The sequence below is a fragment of the Mauremys reevesii genome, linkage group 1, assembly GCF_016161935.1.
Source record: "Mauremys reevesii isolate NIE-2019 linkage group 1, ASM1616193v1, whole genome shotgun sequence".
In the NCBI taxonomy this organism is placed as follows: Eukaryota; Metazoa; Chordata; order Testudines; family Geoemydidae; genus Mauremys; species Mauremys reevesii.
Window position 1 is genome coordinate 242,100,076 of NC_052623.1, and position 25,640 is coordinate 242,125,715.

The following is a 25,640-nucleotide window of genomic DNA, read 5'->3' on the forward strand; positions in this document are numbered from 1 at the left end:
GGCACCCGACCCAGGCCATGAACTTTGGGGGGGCCCCGTGCTTCAGGGGGATGCAGGATACCTGGCGCCAGCAGCAGTGATCATCTCTGCTTCTTCCTGCCCCTGCTCTGCCTCCGCCCCCACTCCACCCCTTCCCACCCCTGTTCCACCCCCACCCTACCTTTCCCCGCCCCTGCTCTGACCCCTCCCTGTCCCATTCCACCACCCCGCCTCTTTCTGGCTTACGCCTCCTCCCTCAACGATGCCAGGATCCAGCAGGCTGGAGCAGAGTGGGGCGGGCTGGGGCCGGGTCGCTCACTGCTGCCAGCGCCAGGCCCTCCACTAACCCTCCAGGCTGCCCTGGACCCTGTGTCCCCCTGAAGCATGCCCCCCCAAAGCACGGGGCCTGGGGAAGTTACCCTGATCCGTCCTATGGACCGGACAGCTCTGCTTGGACCCATTCTGGGCACCACCAAAAATTATACAAACCTGGCGCCCATGCTAGTGAGGCAAATAGAAAGGAGCACAAACACTGCCAACTTATGTGCAAGAGTGTAATAAGAAAAGCCAAAGAGGAGTTTGAAGAACGGCTAGCCAAAAACTCCAAAGGTGGTAATAAAATGTTTTTTAAGTACATCAGAAGCAGGACGCCTGCTACACAACCAGTGGGGCCCCTTGACGATCGAAATACAAAAGGAGCGCTTAAAGACGATAAAGTCATTGGGGAGAAACTAAATGGATTCTTTGCTTCAGTCTTCACGGCTGAGGATGTTAGGGAGATTCCCAAACCTGAGCTGGCTTTTGTAGATGACAAATCTGAGGAACTGTCACAGACTGAAGTGTCACTAGAGGAGGTTTTGGAATTAATTGATAAACTCAACATTAACAAGTCACCTGGACCAGATGGCATTCACCCAAGAGTTCTGAAAGAACTCAAATGTGAAGTTGCGGAACTATTAACTAAGGTTTGTAACCTGTCCTTTAAATCGGCTTTGGTACCCAATGACTGGAAGTTAGCTAATGTAATGCCAATATTTAAAAAGGGCTCTAGAGGTGATCCCGGCAATTACAGACCGGTAAGTCTAACGTTGCTACCGGGCAAATTAGTCGAAACAATAGTTAAAAATAAAATAGTCAGATACATAGAAAAACATAAACTGTTGAGTAATAGTCAACATGGTTTCTGTAAAGGGAAATCGTGTCTTACTAATCTATTAGAGTTCTTTGAAGGGGTCAACAAACATGTGGACAAGGGGGATCCGGTGGACATAGTGTACTTAGATTTCCAGAAAGCCTTTGACAAGGTCCCTCATCAAAGGCTCTTATGTAAATTAAGCTGTCATGGGATAAAAGGGAAGGTCCTTTCATGGACTGAGAACTGGTTAAAGGACAGGGAACAAAGGGTAGGAATTAATGGTAAATTCTCAGAATGGAGAGGGGTAACTAGTGGTGTTCCCCAAGGGTCAGTCCTAGGACCAATCCTATTCAATTTATTCATAAATGATCTGGAGAAAGGGGTAAACAGTGAGGTGGCAAAGTTTGCAGATGATACTAAACTACTCAAGATAGTTAAGACCAAAGGAGACTGTGAAGAACTTCAAAAAGATCTCACAAAACTAAGTGATTGGGCAACAAAATGGTAAATGAAATTTAATGTGGATAAATGTAAAGTAATGCACATTGGAAAAAATAACCCCAACTATACATACAACATGATGGGGGCTAATTTAGCTACAACGAGTCAGGAAAAAGATCTTGGAGTCATCATGGATAGTTCTCTGAAGATGTCCAGGCAGTGTGCAGAGATTCTTCACAGGTTAAGAGGGGAAATATGTGTGAAGCCCCTTGTTAAAATATTATCAGTGTAACAGTGGGATGATCTGAGAGCTATGCGCTGGAGAGGAAGGCTTTACATTGTTAATAAAAAAAAATCCCCGACTGAAACATTGCAATATTTCCTTAAAAATAAGAGATGGGTACTGCTAAATAGGCTTCTTTCAGACTTCATTTAAACTGTTCTGCCTGAACATGGGGTCAGAATGCCAAATGCAAACCTGGTACAGAGTGAGTGCATGCAAACTACTTCTCAGCAGACGGAGCAAGCAGCTTCTGGAAGCTGGTTAAATGAACAATATTGGTGTCTAATCTAATGCCTATTCTAGTTAATACAAAAGCTCTCATTGACTGGAACCGGCAATGGAGCTCTAAACCCCTTGGAAATTCTCTTTCTGTGTTTAACACAAGTTATACGTTTGGTTAAAGGAAAATCCACGTGGGTGCTTTGTGGGTTTTTTATATACAGTGCCCATCACTGGAGAGTCAGCCTAGGGACCTTATCTGCTGTTATAAGTGAACGAAGAAATGAAATAGATGGCCCGATAGAACCTGCCCTTGTGGAGTGGAAGGTTTATTGCCTGAAGCAGAGGGGCATTTAGTTTCTTTCCTGAAGAAACTCTTAGATTCAGCCTCCCATGCTCCATCTCAGCCTGTCTCCTGGATCGTGAGGGGGTCAAATGGCTGGAGTACTATTGCTTTATGAGTGGGGCAGTACGTGCTGCTGAAATGAAACATATTCTTTGCTGTAGGACATCTATTAGCTCAGTGTCTACACAAAGTAAACCTCTGTAATAAAGGACCAATGACCTTTGCTCGATAGGATTTTAATAAAAAGAAACAAGCCAAATGTTAATGCAGGATATCCCAGCATTATACTGGTGCAGGGTATTTTTACTATCTACATTTAAGCTCAGATTTAGTGTGTGGCCCTTAGGATGTGTACAGCCACTCTCAACAATTTGCAGTGGGGCTGGATGGCAAGCTGGCCATGTCAGCTCAATTGCTATCCTTGCAGCTGGAAAAAATCATGAGGTTCCTTTTTCCTTCATTTTTATTTTATTTCTGTAAAATGCTGCTCTTCCTCTATCAGTTTCATGCACCAAATGGTATTCAGGGGGTCAGTAATCTGTTATACCACTTCTACAAAAAAAACAGAGAGATTGATCTGAAACAAAACACTGGATCCCAATGCCCCTGAACTCTAGGGAAGTCTGAATCCAGATCCAGAAATCCATATTTCTAAAATGGGCCAAACAGAAACTTCAGATCCAAACATGCTCTTCAACTTTGGGCATATTTGGATCTGAATCTGTGGCTTAGGCCAATCGCTAGTAAAAACATAATGTGTCTGATTCATTTCTGTTGTACTCCAGTTTAATGCTAGTGTAACCTTACTCATCTTAGTGGCAATCAGCTTAAATGATGTAACACAGTGGTGAGTCAAGCCTGGTATTTTTACAGCTCAGAGTGTCTCTGGTGCAGCAATGTGCTGTTACCCCATTTGGAGACTGGTTACATTCTTTAGCCTAATGCAAGTACAGCCATTTGCAATAATTTTCTGACCTCTTCATGCTTTGCAGTAACGGAGAATTTTGAGGAGCTGTTTGACCTCTTTACCAGCCCCGGAATGCAGTAATACTAGGAACGATGTCATGGTCTCAAGCAATGCTGTCTGGTTAATGCTGTAGGGCCTTTTTCCACAAGGATGGAAACCCAGAAGAAACTCTTCCTTTGCAGGAAAAGAAGGCAAAATGTGATGGGTCTTTCCTGGTTTGCACAAGCTAAGGAAGGCACTGATTGATATGGTAGGGACCTTAACAGGGTTATGCACATGGAACTTCCCCCTGTCATACCCACTTTGCTTCACATCTGTGCAATCAGATGCCTAATTCTGAAGCCATATGTTTTAGAAAAGCAGGGCCTCACTTTCATTTTTGTCCCTTTTTTTTTTTTGCAGTAGCAGATTTCAAAGGGTTTCGCTCTGTGTGTGTGTGTGTGTGTGTGTGTGTGTGTGTGTGTGTGTGTGTTTTGTTTTCTTCTGAGCTTGCATTAGTAAAAGAGCTGACTGCGTCTGACAGAGCTGGCTCACTAGTGGCTGTGCTTGAGAGTCAGGCTTCTGCCAAAGAGACATCATGATATTGGGAAACAGAGCTGGGAAGAGTTAACCTGAAAGGGAATCCTATGAGTCCCTCCATCTATTTAATTTATTTTTAGGAGCGGGGGCAGAGAGGGGGAAGGCACTGTGTAACTGCATTTTTGTTGTTGTTTTTTAACAGTAAAGACGTTTTACTTTGTAAGAGCATCACAAGTTCTATTCAGATATATATTTTCACTGTGTTTAAAAAATTGTGGTTAAAAATGTCAGTTTCTGTGCCTAGCTGTTTGTGTTTATTGTGTATATGGAGAAAAGGAATCGAGAGGAAAATACTATCAGTCATCCTCAGTTCTTTCCACACATTACATCTAAGCAACATGAGACAGTAAAGGAAAAGGTTTCCAGTTAAATGGACACGTTGGCTACATTTTATCCATCAACGAATGGACATAAACACCACCTAAGAAGTACAGTTCAGTGTCAAAGCTGGAAAGCAAGTGCCAGTCACTTGCTATGTATATATCACTTAATCTATAACATGAACTATTGTAGTGTATTAATGGTTTTACAGCTGTGTTCTAGCCCTGTTGGGTAGTTTGGGAAGGGCAGTAGGGAATGGGAGCCTTGAACAATTATCCTTCTGAACATGGCTTAAGTTCACTCTGGTTTAACTGTAGTGTGGACAGGGGTAAATGCTGTTGCTCATTTTTGACGCAAATGTTTAGTCAAAGTTTGGGACCCTAGGGCTGTTCCAGTTGGGGGTGGAAACTGATGATGTAATCTCGTATTTTCTTTAATGTAATCTTGTTTATTTATAAGGAATGTACAAGGTCCTGCTTCTCCAAATGCAGGAGGAACTACAAACAAAGGAACAGTTTCCTAGCTTACAGCTTACAGTCACAAACCTCTTTAGCCAACACCAGGCCCCAAAAATTCTCTCTCTAGCATTTTCCAGATTTATACACTGCTCTCATAGGTCTGCTATTTGACCTGCTTCTTTTTGCCAGTGTCTCTCTCACTTTTTATTCTCTATTTACTCTCTCTCTAATACACACACACCTCTGAGCAAATATCATTCTCCCTACCCAGTCTAAAACCCCTAGGCAGGTTCATTTAACCCTTTTATCTTAGGTGGGGGGGGAAGGGGTTGTGATTAATTTATCCTGACCGTTATGTTAACTAAAGTGGGAGGTCACGCCCAATCTCAAAGAGGTCTGTGACTCATGCAGTCACCAGTACCTCTCAGCATAACATTATTCTATTCCAGTGCCAAAAATTCCACTGGATTCATTTACAGGGATTTCCAAACTAGCGGAATGGAAAAGGCTGTGTCCAGTCCAGAAATACATACAAATAAATAAATCCTGCAAACCTTCCAGATAACCATGCTGCAAACACAGATCCAAAATTCTAATAGTAATGGACTACCTCACATTTATAAAGAGCCTTTCATTCCAAAAGATCCCTAATACTGTACATATTCTAAATAGGAATAGTTTCATTCACTGATGAAATAGGCACCTCAGCTGCTGAACACTTACATCAATAAAGAGATGTATGGTTGCCCTTAGTATACTTGCACTAAGGTGTTTAACTCAGTTCCAGTCTCTCTCTTCTAGCACCATGCAGGAAAGGGTTGTTGTGAAGGACAGTTCGTTGTTGTTTCGAAAATGCTTTTAAATAATGAGGTTAAAAGATGCGATAGATGGGAGAATGTTGATATTCTTCATTTGAATGAGCAGTGTATTCAGCATCTATAGAGTGAAATAAATTCCTTTCCTGTAGCATGTTCAATCATGAAAACCAACACCAACACAAAACAGAAAAGACCTATCTTAGGTGCAAAAAACCACTCTTGCCACTCAACAGCTAAACTACTGCAGTAGTTGGTGGTCTGATGGGAGAAGCAATCTAATGCCAAGGTATATGTCTGAGTTAAAACTCCCATGTACAGAACATTAGACATTAAGATTCTGATTCTCTGCTGTGTCTGAGCTGGGGTCAGGTGTAGTGGGCAGGAGATGCTACAGCTAGCTGGTTGCGGCTTTCTGATTCAGGCCCACCCAGGCCTTGTGTAAAATGGAGTGGGAGTGGTCCTAATCTAATTTACACTTCTGGCACAAGGTCTCATCTCCTTCATCCCACTTCCTCCTTCCCATTAAGCAGAGGTGAGGATGTGGCTGTGCAGGTCACTGATACACCAGCTCAGTGTCAACAGATATTCTCCCTACAGTGGAGAACTGCCCAAGAGGAATCTCCAGAAAGTTTAAGGCCCTAAATCTTTTGAAGTTGATAAGAGAATCTGGCTCTAAATCTTTTGAAGTTGATTCTGGTTACAGACACCAAGGCAGATTTTTAATCCATTCTTTATTTTGGTGATCAGAGACCCAGACAACGAGAAAATAAAGTACCATTCTCACTTAAGGATTCACATTGACATTTGTGTGGATATTTGCAGTTGAAGAGAATCTGACTGTGTATATCTAACTGGTTGGCGCTGTTTCTGGCTTGTCTGAAGCACATTTCCTTTCCTTGTCACAACTCCCAGGAGCCACTGCTGAGCAAATAGTAACATCACCGCCAGACGTATTTGAAAAGAACAAAAATCATGATTTGGACACTATTCTGTTGTCATTGATGGAGACACAACTCTGACTCAGGTTAGGGCTGGGGTCATAACAAGGTTAAAAGAAAAGCACCCAGGAATTCTCTCTTGTCACATTTCACACTGAATTGCTCTTGTTTTTTCAAGATGCTGTCGAGTACTAAGAGACATTTAGCTGCATTTACAAGCTACACTGAGCATAGGCACCGACTCCGTGGGTGTTCCGGGGCTGGATCACCCATGGGAAAAAAATAGTGGGTGCTCAGCACCCGCTAGTGGGCCCTGCTGATCAGCTCCTCCTTCTCCCCGCTAAGCCGCCCAGCACCGAACCTTACTTGTGCCTACCCTCACCCTCCCACTTATGCCATAACCATCTTGAATATCCGACTGAGCAGCATGAAAGTACTTGCAGAATCAGGGCCAAAACGTGCTTAAAACAGAGACTGGAAATCCAGCACAATTTGGCAGATTTAAGAGATAGTTGCCTTTCACAGGGGCTGTGGAGGAGGCCTTGGTAAATTTGAACAGTGTGATTAGCATGCCGGCTGTCACAAAAACTGCTAAAGGAGAAGCTGTGTTAAAATCCATTTCCGCAAGATACACACATTTTCTTTTGGATGTATTCCACCAGCTCTGTTTCTTAAATCAGTTTTTCTGGCAGACAGATTCCATTCTGGAAAAATGCATGACACCAGCTCAGTTTCCTGCTTGAAAACTCAACAGAATGCACAGCAGGACATAATGGTGTACGTCCTCCATAATTCCTAAAAGTCACACCACAAGAATCTGAGAAGTGAATTTGAACATTTGGGGACACAACTGTCGAAAGGCAAGTGCAACACAGAAGATGGCAGGTTAGTCTGAACAGTCCAGTGCTCAAACACTGGTGAGGGCCACTGATAAAAGGCTTGCCAACATAGGGGTTGCCAAGGTCTTTGAGGGGTCTCAGTGATGTCTTCATGTCTTACTAGATTTAAAGGATGAACCTTGGCAAACTCCCCCTGATGTTTCTCAGCATATCTAGAGCCAGCAATTCCATCTGCTGCTGAGGCCGACTTTGAAGAATCCTTGCAAAGAGCAGTACAGTGACTGTAAATTTCTAGTCAAAGGAAAAAACTCACGTCTTTTCAAAAGTGACCCACATGTTTGCCACCACCTTGAAACACTCTCATGTGGCGGGGCTGCCTCCTTGACTATGAATACTTGAGCATATTTCCAAAACTGTGCCAGTGTAAACTGTGGGCTGCAAATGGAGATTCAGCAAACAAAATCTCCTGAAAGCTTGTCCGAGACACTAACTATTCATGTATGGAGACTTTACGTACTGCATCTTAACGAGGCTTTTTCCCCAGAAAGACCACCATGATTCAATTTTACGAACCATGTTTCCTTTGGAAAAATTGGGCTGTGAAACTCAGATAGGTCTTCATTGGTAATAGCTGAAATAATGAGGTAACACACAGTGAATAGTGTTGTAAATGTTGGTGCAAACAAGGTTTGTAAAACCAAAGGAAGACCCATGCAGATACAAACTAAGGTGTATCACCATGTATATTATACACAGTTTAAACATGTAGGATTCAGTTTCTGGTGCTATCACACATTCATCACCGTCTTCCTAGCTAAGCCTTTACCCAGCTTTAAAAGGTTCATTCTAATTAGTGTAGGCACTATAAAGATTTCTTTATCACTTAGTATTTATATATATATATATAATTGTGTTCCTATGCTGAGTTCAAAGCTCAGTATAGCACTTGCACAACACCACAGGCAGGTCAGGTGACCTTTCTCCAATTCTCCTCTCCCTGGTGCTGAGGACAGACAAAGTGATATGTCTGTCATACGCCATTACCATTAGAACAGAATCTTGTTCTTTTATTACAACTGAACTCCACCGGATTTCTCAGCAGGAATGCTAAGTGAAATCAATGTCTTGGGTTTCCAGGCTGAGCTTGGAGGTCACAGCCACTCTATCATTTCTCAGCATTATCCTTTCTCTCTCTCTCTGAGCCTCCAACTGGCACACAGCAGATTGAAAACAGCATGCATCAGAAGGCTCATGCTGCACAATTTTACAGCCTTTTGGAGTCCCCCCCCTTTCCTAGTGGCCCACTCTTTTTTTTTTTTTCCAATTTGCAAATAAGTTCTGTTTGTGTGCTTCCACAGAGTTGTGAGCCAAAGGCACTGGAACACCTATGAATAAGGAAAAGCAATAAAAGACAAGGAAGAACAGAGCTGATTTTGACAGCTGCCTGGAGGATGGTTTTGCCGACATGACCAGGCTGATAGGCCTTATAATTCCATGAGTGCCACAACATAAATACTGTCTCCCATCAGAGCTCATCAGACATTCTGTTTGTGCCGGGTAGATCCAAAAACAACATCGGGATCTTAAGTGCAGTGGAATCTCTTTAACAAGCTGTTGAAGGCATCATACAGAAACCCTTGTAAAATGCACAAAAATCTCTTGTTAACCATACAAACTGTTTGAAAAAAAGCACATTGCTGGGGAGCCAAATGGCTTTATGATTGACAACTTTCCACTACATAAAAGAGATGTCCTTACGAAAGGAAAAACTTTGGGAAGTCAAAAAGTCTGCATCGAGAAGAGGAGAAAGTAAATGTGTACCTCCAGGTTGATTCTGGGTCCTAAGCATTCCTTTCAATTTTTGACCATGTATCTCATTGAGCTGACAATGGCATTATTTATTTGGCAGGCTATTTTTAATCCGTATAGCTTTACTGTTAGGCTAAAAACTAAGATGCTGCTGTCAATTCAAGGAATCTTTTCTGACATGATAAAGGAAGTGGACCGCATGCTAGAGGACACCGAAGGGAAGGAAGGACACATTTCATCCAGTTTTTCCTGTCACTTAAATGGGGATGCTTTTTACTCCTTTTCCTTGGCTAAATCCTTGCTAATTGTTTTACAATAACTAAGGTAGGCAGTGCCACTCCAAAATGTGACCAGTTTCCTTAGGCCACCTGAGAAATAAATTGACCACATCTTATTCTGGGCAGTGGATTTAATGAGTTGATCCTTGGTGAGATATAGCAGCTCAAAGATTAGATAATTTAGAGATACAAGTAATAATGAGTGGAATTTTCAAAAGCATTTAAGTGATTTAGGAGCATGAATCCTATTTAAAAGCAATGGGACTTGTGCTCTTAAGTCACCTAGGCCCTTTTGAAAATCCCAGCTACTATATTTTATTATATATCTATTATTTATACCTATCTCTAGCTATATGTAGATATAGACACAAATGGTGGCCCTTATTCTGCAACCTCTGAGTTGTACTTATGCAAGTAGTCTCACTCAACATCACTGGAGTAGTTCCATTGAACACAGAACTTAATCTTGATTCATTAACATGACTGGTTCAGGTTTCTTACCATTCAGCTTAGGGTGGATAGGAGTTGCTGAAACAGGCTCTACAATACATTAATGCTAACCCAAAGAGAAAAGTAATCAAAAGATAAGGAAGCCATTTTCTTCATGGTCTTATGGTCCACTGTATTGTATGCATATCTGATTTAAATTGATCAAAGTCACAGATGTTGATTTAGCAACAGAAAAAATATTTCTCTAATTTATTTGGTATGTTCATTTAACCTAGCTCACCTTGTCCTGGCAAAGAATATGGAGGGACAGAGTGATATAGGAGCTTGACGGTAGGGACAAGTATACTCAATTTACTCTGAAAAAATCTCATTTGGACTCTCAGCAACCAAATCCCCAACAAACAACTACTGAGAAACGACAGAATCTCAAATTAATGTCACTTGGTCAATAGTCAAATGAAGATTCAACATGTTATGTGGATGTGATGCATTCTGTGCCTTTGTCTTAGCTGTAGCCAACTTGCCAAACAAAGGTGATGTTTTGAAGATTTGACTACAATTGCTAACCTGACCTTCGAAGAGAGCATAAATCTCATTCCCCAACCACCTCCAAATTACTCTGGGTAGACCCCTTCATTATATAAATAAGATTAAAATATGTTCTGTGATACAACGGCCACTAATTGAGAGTCACCTCTGCCATTGGATATGTACATAGGGTCCCCACTGATTTCAGTGCATGAACCCCAGGGCAGAATTTGGCTCTGGATGAGATGCCATGCTGCTATCATCTTAATTTGCAGTACCACTTATATGGCTATGGGTTAAATGTTAGGGGGGAATAGCAGTTGTGTGCTAGAATGGGAGGCACGCAGCCTTAGTCTTTTGCACATTACCAAAGGATGGAAGTCTTGTGGCTCAGGCATTAGATGGGACTTAGGAGAGCTGCATTCAGTTCCCAGCTCTGTTACCGGCTTCCTCTGTGACCTTGGGCAAGTCACTTACTGTCACCATGCCTGAATTCTCCATCAGGTAAATGGGGATAAGAGTACTTCCCCTATTTCTTAGGTGTATTGTGAAGATGAATCTGTAACCACCTGGGACGTGCTCAGATATCATATTGACAGGGACCATGTAAATACTGAGAGAGAAACAAAAACCCGCTCCTTTAAAATGGCACAGTACCTTGCTTTTGGGTGGAGGACTGTTTGTGCTTTTGTCTGTGTGGATACTGGTAGGGGATACAGCCGCACCAAGGTTGCCTTGGGGTATGCCAGGTATCTTGCCTCCTGGAGACACTTGCATTGCAGCAAGCTGGGCAGCATACAACTGCTGTAAAGAAAAGACAGGAGAGAGAGAGAAAATTAAACATTGCCAATAAACAAATTAAGACATTTTTCAAAAAGTTCTCCTACTACAGATGCTGTAGTTTTTTCAGCCTTTTTATTTAAGCTAGCACACTGGCATATTTCAAGACAGGAGCTGTCACCTCAACTTTTGTGAGTCATTCCTCAGGGGAGGAATGACAGACGTCACATGTGAAATGGCCTAGCTTCAGTGTGCGTCCAGAGATTCAAAACAAATAGCAATAGCCCAACTTCATGCCTTGCTTGAGCCATTTGATCAATTGTTTTGCTTCCTGAAAGGACCTGACCATAGGAGCATCCCATCCCATCAATATTATATTAACACCCAGTCTGTGACATTTACCGTCGTCATATTGTTCAGTCTGCTAATATGTTACATGCCTCTCCCTTACTCTGTGTGTGGCTTACCAATTTTGATTGTAAGCTCTTTGGGGCAAGGACTCTTTGCTGCTTTGTGTTTGCACAGCACCTAACACAATGAGGCCCTGTTCTCAGGTGGTACTACTGTAATAACCTTTAATAAGAATAAAATATTATTTTGCATTATATTACAGTAGCAACTAGAGGCTCCAATCAAGATTGAGACCTCTTTGTGTTAGCTGCAGCAGAAACATATGGTAAGAATAAAAAAAAAGTTCTAAATATTAAAGGCCCTGAGCCATCGAGGGACTTAATGACATTTTAACTTTAAGCACTGAATAGTGACATCAAAATCATGTGTTTAAAGTTAAGCACCGGCTTAACTGCCTTGCTGTATTGGGGCCAAGAACTGAGAGGAAATAGGGAATCTGGCTGTGCATGCAAGCAACCTAAACTCACAAAGAAGAGGAGAAAACAAACACCATAAGCAAGAAAAGCAGCGTGTAATACGACACCGACTGATTTATGTATAGAGGAGAACAAAAATGAAGCTGGATAGAAGTCTGGATGGCCCAGGGAACAGTTCCAATATCAGGCCAGACCAAATCCACGGTGACCCGGCTTGGGGAGGATGCTCCAAGCAGGGCCTAGCAAAATAATGTTTAACAGCCCTCAATGGTGCAAAGATATTGTCTCTGGGTATGTGCACAAATATCACACAGAGTATATATGCTCTGTAAAGAATATATGATGGTGTGGTCAAATGTGCAGGTTTCTTTGCTGTGAGTTTAGGGTGACTTATATGGCTCATGCATAGTGAAGACATGAGTGATCTATGCAAGTCATCCCAAACCTTGATATCTCTCCACTATCATGTTTTTTCTGTATAGCTTTTCCGCCTGTACTTGTGTCCAGGCCTGTTCCTTTCATTTTTTTAAAAATCTAAGCTGCTTCTGCTCCTTTAAATTTAACTAATTCTGCCCCAAGTCATTCCTTATTTCCTCTTCTCTCCTTTTCTTCTTTGGTTTAATATTCTTCTCACTTTTGTTTCTTTTAATTTTCTTTTTTTATTTCTTCATTTTTACCTCCGCTTATTCCTCAGCTCTTTCTTTCTTCCTCCACACTCTCTCCTTCCCTTTCACCCATTCTTTAATTCTCTCCCTCCTCTTCCTCACACGCCCACTTATTCATTCATTTACCCTAACATCCTCACCCAATCCCAGTCAACCTCCGACACAGCCACCCAGCCACAAACCATGGTGATAGATGCAAAATAAATGCCTAAACAGACAGATGGTCACACTCACTCACCCTTTAATGGGTCGTTAAAAAAAGGAGCCACTCTTGCAGCCATGCAAGGAGAAAGGAATGGGGGCTTTGATGCAACAAACAGGAGCTGCCGTGGCAGTAGTGCAAAGAGAACCAGGCTTCTTTCACCAAAATAGAACTGGGTGGGGAGGGTGGTAGTTCTTCAATAGACCAAAGAGGACACTGATGTGCAACAGTGCAACAGAGTAGCGCCCTGGACCAAGGGAGCTGTCCAGACATGGGCCAGACCACTAGGTAAATGCCAGTCTGAGTCAGGCAGTAAAAGTAGTTTGACAAAAAGGTATGGAGTTGTTTGTGAGAGGAGAGAAGGCAGCAAAATGGCCAGTTGAACTGGAAGACAGTAGGCCCCACAAATATTAGAGTGATGGGTAAGATATGAAAACAGATTACACACCACAGAGAAGGTCAAGACAAGGGTTAACTATATAAGACCTTCAAGGTAATGATGAGGGTGTTTTAATTTGATCTGAAAGGGGGCATTTAGTAGGCACTACTGATGCTCCATGACACAGGAGGATTATAAAGTTCTACTGATCAGCTGACAGAGTCATGACAGACAGGGGCGGCTCTAGGTATTTTACTGCCCCAAGCATGGCAGGCAGGCTGCCTTTGGTGTCTTGCCTGCGGGAGGTCCCCGGTCCCGTGGATTCGCCGAAGCCGCGGGACCAGCGGACCCTCCACAGGCATGCCGCCGAAGGCAACCTGCCTGCCGCCCTTGCGCTTGGCGTGCTGGTGCCTGGAGCCGCCCCTGATGACAGAGAAACAATATTCTCCTTCAGAGGCCCCTGGAAATGCTCATGTTCTATTACTCTTTAAGAGTGAACAATCAAATAGGACATTCACCCTGAAAGGAAAGGGGAGCAGCTAACTGAAGTAGGTCCATGACATTAGGCAGAATTTCTAACTTCTCCACCTCCTATCCCTATTCCAAGTACCAGATAATGCTTGCCCATCTGTTTGGGGTGTGTGTATGTCAGAGTGACTGAGAGTTTGTACCACTTTAGAGCTGTGAGTGGTCTATGTGCAATGGCTTGGAAGCAGTCAATCCTGGGTGAGAGCTGCTTGCAGTATTAACATCCAGCTTTCTTGACAGCCGAAAAAGAAAGGCCCAGGATTAAATGGGCATCAGAGGCTGAACTGCCCTAATCACCCCTATGCAGAGGGCAGCAGAAGGCCATATTTTGAGAGGGCAAGTGGAACTTAAGTGTTGCATAGGCCTTGTACTGGTCCTCTGTTGAGGGATAAATTTGGTCCTCAGAGAGGTGGTATCTTGAAAAGTGTTGACATATACTGGTGGAGCATGGAACAGTAGGGGAGACAGGGTGGAGGGAAACTTGCAATACCACCGCCCATGCTGAATCTATTCTGTGGGTAAATAGATACCTTCAGTCTCCTGGGCTGTCAAGCTGACATTTTTCACTTCTATTCAATCCTTTTCATAATGTAAGAATACAAATTAAAAAAATAAATGAATCTATATGAAAGGTTCCAACCTTATTCCAGCAGAAACCAGGTCTTCTCCCCCAAACTACCAATGTATGGGGTATTTTTAATGACAGATTGTCATTGTAGGGTTGCAAGGGCAGAATGTGGCCTTGTGCATGGTCAGGCACCAAAACCAAAGGGCAGCTGGGTAAGAGCAGTCACTGCAAATTAGTATACCAGCTCATGCTGCTATAGACGCTTGCTCCATTTAAAAAAATGGTGGAACTGACTTTTTGAGTAAATAAAAAGTAAGTCAAGCTAAATGGTTCCAAACTGTGCAGTGACAATGGGTTGGATTCTTAATTAGCCAGAGAGATTGTTCCCATAGCCCTGTCCATATTGAAAAATGGAATGAAACATGCAATATGCAGGACACATCTCAGCTTGTTAATATTGTTGCACAACTTTGAGCTTTGACATTATTGAATGTGTCTATTCAAATTTAATCATTTCAGGGGATGATGGCTTATGACAAACAAAAGGACATGATATGGACCCCACATCTCGTGAATTGAGATGGCTAATGGAAAACAAATAAGAGAGTTTATGGCTATGGTAAATAATGCAATCAACATCAAACAAAGGGACAGTTCTACCCTGAGGTCCATAACAGAGAACCTCAAAATCTGGAATAAAATGTATGCATTGGAAAGGCTGCCAGCAGTCTTTATGCTGAATTGTCGCATCTACACAGTCTGTATCCTGCCGACAGCCAAAATGTGCGTATTCTATGCATCCTAGATCTCTCACAGTGATGAAGGTAGCACCTCAAAAATGAAATGGGTGTAATTTACACTACATAATTGCTGGAATAAACCATTCTTGAGCATGCTTAAATGTATGCCCAATAGGGAACTTCCCTACGATTGGAGATTTGTACATGACTTCCAGCTAATTACAGACACAAATGCAATCTCCGGCACTCAGGGGATGTCATGAGCTGTGTAAGAACCTCTGGAGGACTCTGAGTCCATAGGCCATTGAGTGGTTTACCTTCGTCAACATATTTAGTTGGTGTAAACTGGCAAAGCTCCAATAATTACAATGGAGTTATGTCAATTTATGCAATAGTTTATTTTTGCCATTTATGACAAAAAAGGGATAATATTCCCCATGTAATAGAACAGACAATATTGTTATGAACTTTCTTCTTCTTCAAAAAGGGAAGAATTGGGTCTTTCGAAAGCAATTACATCTTAAATTCTATTATTTATTTATAACCAAATAATCACCTTTCAGATGCCCTGCCCATATGCAGTATTGTGTACCCGTTTCCTGTCTTCTCATTAACCTATTTATGAAAATCTGTGTACATGCAGAATCATCAGAACAAAGAACAATTGGTTACACTTGAAAATGAAAACCAGTTATTTTTATATTATTGAATCTGTCTCTGTTCTTAAGTCATTAAGCAGCCCCCTGCCTTCCCTGCAGGTCATCACCTAAAACATTTATAATTCATCCCATATATTAACCAGGAATATTCTGCTGAACTCTCCACTGCTAGCGGCACTTGGCTTGATGACTGTGTAGTACATCAATAGCACAGCTTTAAGGTTAGACTGGCTTTGAATACTTCCCCCTTGGGCATTGTTATTATATGTTAACAATGCTCATTACTGCTTTGAGGATAAACTAAAAATGAGATCTTGTTCTATTAATAAGGAAAATGAGAATGGGATTTAACAGCAATTTTAAAAAGATTTGAAAAAATATATCCTAGAAATTATACGTGTTTTTAAAATACCACGCTAGTATAAAAATAATTTTTATTTGTGAGGTGTTGAGAATAAAGAAGAATAAAAGCAAGCGGCATTGGACACTGAATACTGGGCTAAATTTGTCCCTAGTGTAACCTGTGATTTCAATGGAGTTATCACAGGGATGAATTTGGCCCCTGTATATAAAAGTTTGGAATTGTGGATTGATCCAACACTTCAAAATCTGTGTCATTCTGAGTCCCATCATTAAAAATATACAGATGAATGGGCCCTGTTCTGACTTCATAGCCATGATAGCTTTGATTTTTTTGCATGATTTGAATGAAGTGGTATAAAATGAGATTCTCTTAATCAAAATACATGAATTTAATCTTCTTCAGTATGAATTTGATGCTTATCTCAGGAAACATATCAGGTGTACTAAGGGAAGTGTGTGTGGAAAACTGAGCTGGTTGGGACGAATTCATTGCTCATTTCCAAAATGTGGGTGAAGAAATTAGAAAAAAAGGAAGAATTCACCCAAACCAAAAAGTTACATGCAGCCTCCTCTTGAATATTCTTTTTAAATCACTGGTGATATGTAGAAAGCTGCCCCTATCAGCAACATGTGGTAAATTTGCTTAGATTTTACATGCACAGAGTTCTTCACCAAAGTTTAACCTATGGGCATGTCTACACTTACCAGGTATTGACACTGCAGCGATCAATGCACCAGGGGTCGATTTAGCGGGTCTAGTGAAGACCCGCTAAATTGACCGCAGATTGCTCTCCCATTGACTCCAGTACTCCACTGAAACAAGAAGCGTAAGGGAAGTCGACAAAAGAGTGTCTCCTGTTGACCCAGCACAGTGTAGACACCGCAGTAAGTTGACCTAAGCTACATCGACTCCAGCTGTGTTATTCATGTAGCTAGAGTTGTATAACTTAGGTCGACTTACCCCCATAGTGTAGACAAGGCCTATCAAAGGTAAAAATATTAGACGTTCCTTTTGTCACTTTCCATCTCTTTTTCATTCAAAGATTGCTAGATCAAATTTACAAAGGAGCATTTTAATTTGTATCTGCACAGAGTGCATCTGCCTGGGAACAGACTTTAGCATTTGAGTGCCCAGGTGGCTATTTGCCTGCATAAACATGGGATTTTGAATACAAAAGGGTGCAAAAGAGGTTTTTTTTTTTTTAAATCCAGCCTCCAGAGTCCATTACAAAGCCAACTATGATGGCTGAGTTTGCTAGTTTTCAGTTTAATGACAGGATCTTGGTCGGCACTTATACCTTTTTACGTATTTTTTAAGACTTCAGTGGCACAAGGTATCAGCTAATGATAATTGCTTTATCTTCAGTCTGCCCTTATCCAAACCAGACTGCATTAGTACAATATTAGCAGCAGACAATGTATAAGAGATAGAAGTTTTTCAAGGCATCAGAAGTGATATCGTTGACAGCATCTACTTGGATGAACCATGTTCAGACAGTTTAATACTTATTTGCCATGATTCTCAGAAGCTGCTGTGCACATCCATATGCATGCAGACATTGCCTTTTGGTGACAGAAGAATATTATGAAAACTATAGAGACTACAGTGCATGTTAACAAGCCATATTGTTCCTTTTTATGGCCATAATGATCATCTAATTTCCATTTACATTCCAAATACAGGATTGTATTATACTTCTTTAGTCTAGAGGAGAAAGGCATAACAAGAATCAATAGCTGGAATTTAAAGCCAGACAAATTCAAATCAGATTAAAATTAAGGCACAATTTTTTTTTTAACAGTAAGGGTGCTTAACCACTGGAACAAATTTCCAGGGGAAGTGGTTGATTCTCTCTCTTTTGAAGTCTTCAGATCAAAACTAGGTGATTTCACAGTCCTTTCTGGCTTTAAAAATCTACTAAACTAACTAAGGAAGATATCTTAAAAGGAAACAAGGCTTCACTAAAAGCAACAAAGAATCCTGTGGCACCTTATAGACTAACAGACGTTCTGCAGCATGAGCTTTCGTGGGTGAATACCCACTTCTTCAGATGTCTTGCATAAGGTGCCACAGGATTCTTTGTTGCTTTTACAGATCCAGACTAACACGGCTACCCCTCTGATACAAGGCTTCACTAGTAAATATAATAAATATTCACAAACAAAGCAAGATTTCACCTGTACATGGTTTGCGCATAAAGTTCAGAGTAGAGCAACCAACATGTATCTACTGTGTTAAAAAATTTTTTTTGAAACAGAAACCAGATTTTTCATTAGCACAACAGGGTCTGGTAATTATGGTAATAAAATCTCTATAGTCTCAAGCCTAAAATCTTTAGTCATGAGAATAGTTTTCTTTTAAGTCTATGTGATTACTCACATGAGTAAGCTTTTTGGGATCAGAGGCTGGGCAAATCCAGTAACATGTTTGGCATCACAAAACCTATAGAGCTTATTCTGGGTTTTGTTTTGTTTTGTTTTTTAAGTTTGTGGTTTCATCAAACTTTTGAGCTTTTGATTTTATGATTTTAAACTATTGTTCTCCCAGGGAAATTTAATTACTTGTATGTACAACTAAGTGGAAAACAGTGCAATACAGTTAATAAATAACGTTGTTTGAAAGCAACTCTTGCTTTGCTTCTCAGACAAGAGGTACAAAACTGGCTGGAGAAAGAAAAAAAATTAATAATGTGAAGCAGCCTAGAATTTGAGTTTTGCTACCATGAAACAGAATTTGGACTTCCAATGTTTTCAGTTCTTCTCTAGATCCACAACTGTTGAGTGGGTTCTAAATTTTGCTAAATCTAATTTCCCATCCCTACATTTATAATAATACTTTACAATTTGATAGCAGTTTCCATTGGAGAATCTCAAAGCCCTTTCCAGACGTTAATAGATTTAAAAAACTAAAATGTTATTTAAAATTAGAGATTTGAGAATAGGCACAGAGGCTTAATGACTTGCTCATGGTCACCCAGGAAATCAGTGGAGAGCCTTGAATAGGACCCAGACTCCATGTCTCCCTAATTCTGTGCCTTAATCACAACTGTAGGAACTTATCAATACACACTTCCTATCAAAGGCTAACAAGATTTGTTAGTCTTTGTGATAGTACATCATTGTAAACTTTGTGATTAAGATTGGCTGCCCCTTTCAAATTAGAGTGTTTAACTGGAAAATTGCCCAAGTGGCATACATATTTGTACATACAATGTACACATTACATGACAGTAACTGAAATGGAGTGGCTATATGGAACGCATATTGAAAAGGAAATTTGACAGAGTCTTCTGGAGAAAGATTGTTAGACAAAATGTTGCATATGAATCGTTGAGAAATGTAATAAATAAATACTATAAACATGCAAAGAAATCTGCCATCAGTTTATGCCCATCTTAGTTTGCTGCATGAAACAACAATATAGTTTATTCATGCTGCCATTCCCATTCTTCATTACTAAACCAAAGGGGCTTTTTTTTTAAACCTCATAAGATAGACTTTTTGAAAGTAAAGCATTGAAATGTTACCCTCTTGATGATGCATGCATGAATGTGCATAAAGCAAAGGAGGCAAGGGTTTTGTGGAAGACCAATAAATGTGGAATTTTAAAAGGCCAGAATTTGCAGTGTAATCTATAATATTTTTTTCACCAGCTATTCTGTAATGAAGATGAAGGGTCTGTGTGTGTGGGTTCCATATGGAGACTCAAGTCATACAAATGTGTCAATGTAGTTCTTCCTTTACAAGTTTGAAGTCAGTAAAGTGGCATAGGCATTGTATTGTTCTAGGAAAAACTCACGCTACCTACTTGTTTACTATAAGGATGTTTCCTAAGAGCTTATTTAGGATATATCCAGATCTCTGGCAACTAGCTTGGAGCCCTTGACTCTAGTAATTGTAATTCCCCACTTGCAAGAGGAAGATTCTCTGAGTGACCATTTGACAAATCTTATCTCAGAGTATCCTGCTGTACTTGACTGGTATTGTACACAAACATTCATTTTTATCCATTAAGTGAGTACAGTAGTTAATACGCAAACACTTCCAGCAGGTTTACTGTATATAAGGGTCTACACATTTCAGACAGCCGAACTATAATTAAGACATTCCACTACTTTACACACATCTCCTTGAGCAACTCTTTTCCCAGTTTTTATTTATAGATTTTCTGTTTGTGTTTTAAGTTGCAATATACAACAGGGAATTAAAACCGGAATATGCTGTGGCTGTTTTAGAATGGATGTTGAATCAATGACTGCCAGTCTGAACACTTCTTTCACTTCTGTGTTAAGAAATAAAACAGATTATGGTCTCAGTCTTTCAACTGCATCTGCGCTGGCAGACCTATGCAGACGTTCAGAGCCCCAGGGAAGTCATTGGGGCCTCTTATGGACCATGTATCCACTTGTGTGGATGCAGTGGTGGGATCAAGGTCTGAGCATCTTCATGGTAACAATGCCTGAAGATTTCTTAAGAAATTGTCCCCACCTTCCCATGAAGCAAAGGTGGCAAAATCTCTTCTGAAGAGACATATCCTACACGGTATTCTGGGACCACAACATTGAGCCTGTACTAGAAATCAAGGAAAAGATATTTGCTGTTTTTCAGCAATGGGGAGAACAGAGTCCACTACAATAAGCCCTCCTTATCAGCTAAGAGATCACTCCGACAATCAGTCAGTACAGAGCTGTTGATCTTCTGACTTCAGTCACTGCAAAAGTTCTCTACAGAGAAGGCCATATCATGGAAATAGAATGGACAATACCAAAATTGGGTGGAAACAGATAACATTAAAATGTAGTTTACAGGAATTTCTCTTCTGTAATTTTGCAAATTAATGATATTTCCAACAGCCCAACTCTAAATACACTCTTATGTTATAATTAAGTCATCCGTATTCTCCCAGGGTGCTTCAGCAAAGGTACCCACTCTCAGGCTTCTGGCTTCCCTGTCCGTCGCCTGACTAGGGAGTAGATACATGTCTCTCCTCCTTCTGATCAGGATATTTCCTGGATGGACAGTTCCCTGCTTTCACTGTGTTACTCCCAGCAGGGACAGGCTGCCCAAGCAGGCCTGCTTACTTTCTCTTCAGAGACCGTTAACAGTGTGCCTGCCCACAGTTACAGCCTCCCCACAGCTCTTTTTATGCAAGTCTGTTCTATTCTGAAGGTAAAAGCACCTATGAGAAAACATATTTAAAACAATACAAGAACCTGCACCCACGCTATTAAGCTTACCAGAGATCATCCCAACCCTAACATGGGCTCTGGCAGGAGCAGTCCTTCAAAATCCCATCATTGGGTTTCCACATGCTTTCAAATTCATCACAACTGCAGCTCAGAACAAGCCCCCAGTCTTCTATGGCTTCAGCAGCCCCAGTACTTCCAACCATTTCCTAAGGATGGGGTCCCTCCTTGGACCAGGAGTCCTGTCTGTTTGCTGGCTCACAAAGAGGGCCTGAGCCTGTTTAAAAAACAGGCCATTTATCTCAAAATCCTTTTTCTGTCTGTTGGGCTATAGAGACCAGTCTGAACTAGCATATGCACAATTTTCCAGAGGGTGGCTTCACAGGGCTCATAACTGGAATAATTACACTGCATCCCCCCTCCTCCTAGAGGAGTTACTTACAATTTCACGATAATACATACACAACTGCATTTTCATAAAATGGACTCAAAGCTATTAAACTTAATTCAATAAGGTTTAATTTAATTCAGTATAGTTTATCTTAATTCCATAAGGTTTGTCCAGGATACTGTCAGTCACACCAGTCACACCTTATTTGGTAAAATGAGGACACTAAATAGCAAAAAGGGAAACATCTCCTTTCTGCTCCATCTTCCCATTAAAATTAAGAATGTTTCTAAGGCTGGAGAGCCACAGAAGTACATCTATTGTCCTTGAAGATGTACATTAATATGTTTCTTGTTCAGCTGATGTGCACAGGTAGTCACTGGCATCTACTCTGCTGGGTCAAACGTTTAATTCACTCTTTGAGCTAAATTGTATTACTGGATCTCCATTACTGTTGGTCAAATGATCTGGGTAACAGCAGAGGAGACAGAGGAAGTGACAAAGTCAGAAGCTTACTCCATGGCAAGCATCACTGGACAGAGAACTGCACACTAAGATGCTGCTAACCTCTTCCATTTAGAACAGAGATGAAAGAATGTGACACTTGTGCCTTATGGGGAAGCCAGGAGTACATGAGCGTGCGCGCACACACACACTGCACAAGGGAGGAAGCAGGGTTGGAGGAATGAACTACACAAAGGAGAGAGTGGGGTTGGAGGGAAAATATTTGGAGGGGGAGGAAGAAGAGAACATCTGAGTCATAGCAGAAAATTTAAATATTCCCTAAGAACTAGGCTGTAGGACATACTGATTTCTAGAGTGGTTCTAAGGAATTTCCCCCCCTTGCCTTTTGTCTTCATGGGGAATGATAATAGGATGTGACAGCCAGATAATATGGCATCTTTATTCAGCCGAAGAATGTTATTTTCTTTTATTTTTGGAGGTGGCTGGAGGAGAGCGAGGGTATTATTTTGGGGGAGGAAAGGAATGTCAGGTCTTTATAACTTAATTTCAGCCTTTTACTTGAGTTAAATGTGAAACTTTTAGGGCTTTTGTACTGCAGAAAACTTTCACGTCCTAGCAGACTTCAACAGGGATCTGTTCACCTTTCGTGCAGGCTTTTGTTCATAATTATTCATCCCCTTGCATAGAATTACTGAATATCGGTTGGAAGGGACCTCAGTAGGTCATCTAGTCCAATCCCCTGCTCAAAGCAGGACCAATCCCCAACTAAATCATCCCAGTCAGGGTTTTGTCAAGCCGGGCCTTAAAAACCTCTAAGGAAGGAGATTCTACCATCTCCCTAGGTAACCCACCACCCTTCTAGTGAAAAAGTTTTTCCTAATATCCAACCTAACCCTCCCCCACTGCAACTTGAGACCATTACTCCTTGTTCTATCATCTGGTACCACTCAGAACCGTCTAGATCCATCCTCTTTGGAACCCCCTTTCAGGTAGTTGAAACAGCTATCAAATCCCCCCTCATTCTTCTCTTCTGCAGACTAAATAATCCCAGTTCCCTCAGCCTCTCCTCATAAGTCATGTGCTCCAGCCCCCTAATCATTTTTGTTGCCCTCCCCTGGACTCTTTCCAATGTTTCCACAACCTTCTTGTAGTGTGGGGCCCAAAACTGGACACAGTACTCCAGATGAGGCCTCACTACTGCCGAATAGAGGGGAATGGTCACGTCCCTCGATCTGCTGGCAATGCCCCTATATATACAGCCCAAAATGCCGTAAACCTTCTTCGCAACAAGGGCATACTGTTGACTCATATCCAGCTTCTGGTCCACTGTAACCCCTAGGTCCTTTTCTGCAGCACTACTGCCTAGCCACTTGGTCCCTAGTCTGTAGCAATGCATGGGATTCTTCCGTCGTAAGTCCAGGACTCAGCACCTCTCCTCATTGAACCTCATCAGATTTCTTTTGGCCCTATCCTCTAATTTGTCTAGGTCACTCTGTATCCTATCCCTACCCACCACCGTATCTACCTCTCCTCCTAGTTTAGTGTCATCTACAAACTTGCTGAGGGTGCAATCCATGCTATCCTCCAGATCATTAATGAAGATATTGAACAAAACTGGCCCCAGGACCGACCCTTGGGGCACTCCGCTTGATACCGGCTGCCAACTAGACATGGAGCCATTGATCACTACCCATTGAACCCGATGATCTAGGCAGCTTTCTATCCACCTTATAGTCCATATTAACAACCAAAGCCTTCTGGAAAACCCACATAGCCCATCTTCTTCTCCTATCTGATCTTGTTGTGTTGTCAAAATTGGGACATCAATATCACCTTCTCGGGACCACATTATGCTCCCCACCCCCTTCCATGAGAAGAGAATGAAGGACTAGAGCTGTGGAAAGCTACAGTTTGGGCACACATTTCCTGTGGTTTGAATCCACATGTGTTTTATTCACTTCCGTACCTGAGTTCTTTTTTGAGTTTTGGGTACAGAAAACTTGCAGCAAAACTCAATCTAACCCACCCTGCTTATAGGAAAACTCCTAACCCAACACATTCCACATGATTTCAGAAATTGGCCAAGGTTTGATCTAAAAATTTATGAGTCTCAATGAATATTTTGACACAGCTGGTTTGAGTTTTAAGTTAGTAACCAGTTTAATTTTCCATAGGATCAGTTTCTGTTGCAAATTGTTCACAGTTCTACGAGGCCCCGATTCAGCCAGGTACTTATGCAAATGCCTAACTTTAACCATGTGAGCAGTCCTGTTGACTTTAATGGGACTATTCTGATGCTTAAAATCAGGCACATAGTTAAGTACCTTGATGAACTGGGGCCCTAATAATGACAGGATCAAACAGGAGGAGATGCTGGATTATGAGGGAAAAGACCATTACTTCAAATCAAAATTTTTGAGGATAGCTAAAGAAACAGACAAATACTAAATGCATTTTTGTTTTGATGTTTGCTTTATTATCTGAAAGTCCACCTTTAATGAAACAAATAAGTGGAAACACAATTGGATAATTTGTAAAGCCCTTTTTTGTTCTTCAAAAAATGGGTGTGGTCTGTAAATCCTCTCTCTGAGATATAGCTTGCAAAACTCTAGAGAGGTTGAAACCTCTGTGAAGCTTTGGCAAACATCTCAGGAAATAGCAAAAGAGGCTGCTTTCTGGTTCATCTCATTACTTCCATACTTGCACTGATGTAATGGGAAGAGTAACACTTTTCATATCCCATTAGGACATGTGCGGAAGTTCACTGCTTAGGGACTTGGTTCCCTCAGAAACAATCTCTGCAAAACTTTGAAATCCCTTAGGCCTCAGTTTCTGACTCTCTATATAATGAAACCACAAACACTATGATCAGAGGACACTACATGGTCTGACTTCAGCCCACACATATAAAATCTGCCTGAAACTCACTCCACCATGGATCTTTTGGCACACATTTTACCATAAGCTTATAAAGTTGTAGGCACAATAAGACGGGCTAAGAATGGATGGAATTAAATTCTTAACTCTTCACTTCCTCCATTCCTAGGGGAGGCTGTTGTTCTCCACCTTAGTGCCAGGAGAGCTTCCCACTCTGAAACCAGAAATAAAGGAACTTGTTGTTTTAATACTTTACAGTCACCTGACAGCAGCATACATGCCAGAGTCTGCTTCTAGGTGCAGCACGCAGCTTATTCATTCTGATCGACATCCCAAATCCTACCTGTTAAAAGTGACCCTCTGAACTCTCCAGCTACACCCAGCACCCTCACAGAACAACAGGAGATGCTCCACACTGGAGCTAGGTGGAAGGCTGATTTATTTATTTATTTATGGTTCATTAGTAGTTCCAAAAAAAAAAAAAATTTTCCCCCAGTTTGACCAAACTGAAACATTTCAGCATTTTTGGTGAATCAAAAATTGTTTAGGGTCAGATGAAATATTTAGTTTGAAATAAAACATTTAGGTTTTCCCCAGCATTTTTAACCTTTGTATTTATCTATTT

At 41.3% G+C, this 25,640-nt stretch overlaps 1 protein-coding gene across 49 annotated transcripts in view; it reads right to left on the reverse strand.

Annotated features, from left to right (window-relative positions):
* Positions 1-25,640, reverse strand: part of SOX5 (SRY-box transcription factor 5) — an 862,257-nt gene that overhangs the window by 64,007 nt on the left and 772,610 nt on the right. For all 49 annotated transcript variants that reach the window (XM_039544018.1, XM_039543816.1, XM_039543795.1 and 46 more), the window contains one exon: positions 11,046-11,192. In XM_039544018.1, the coding sequence (XP_039399952.1) occupies positions 11,046-11,192 (147 nt within the window). The remainder of the gene's footprint in view (positions 1-11,045; positions 11,193-25,640) is intronic.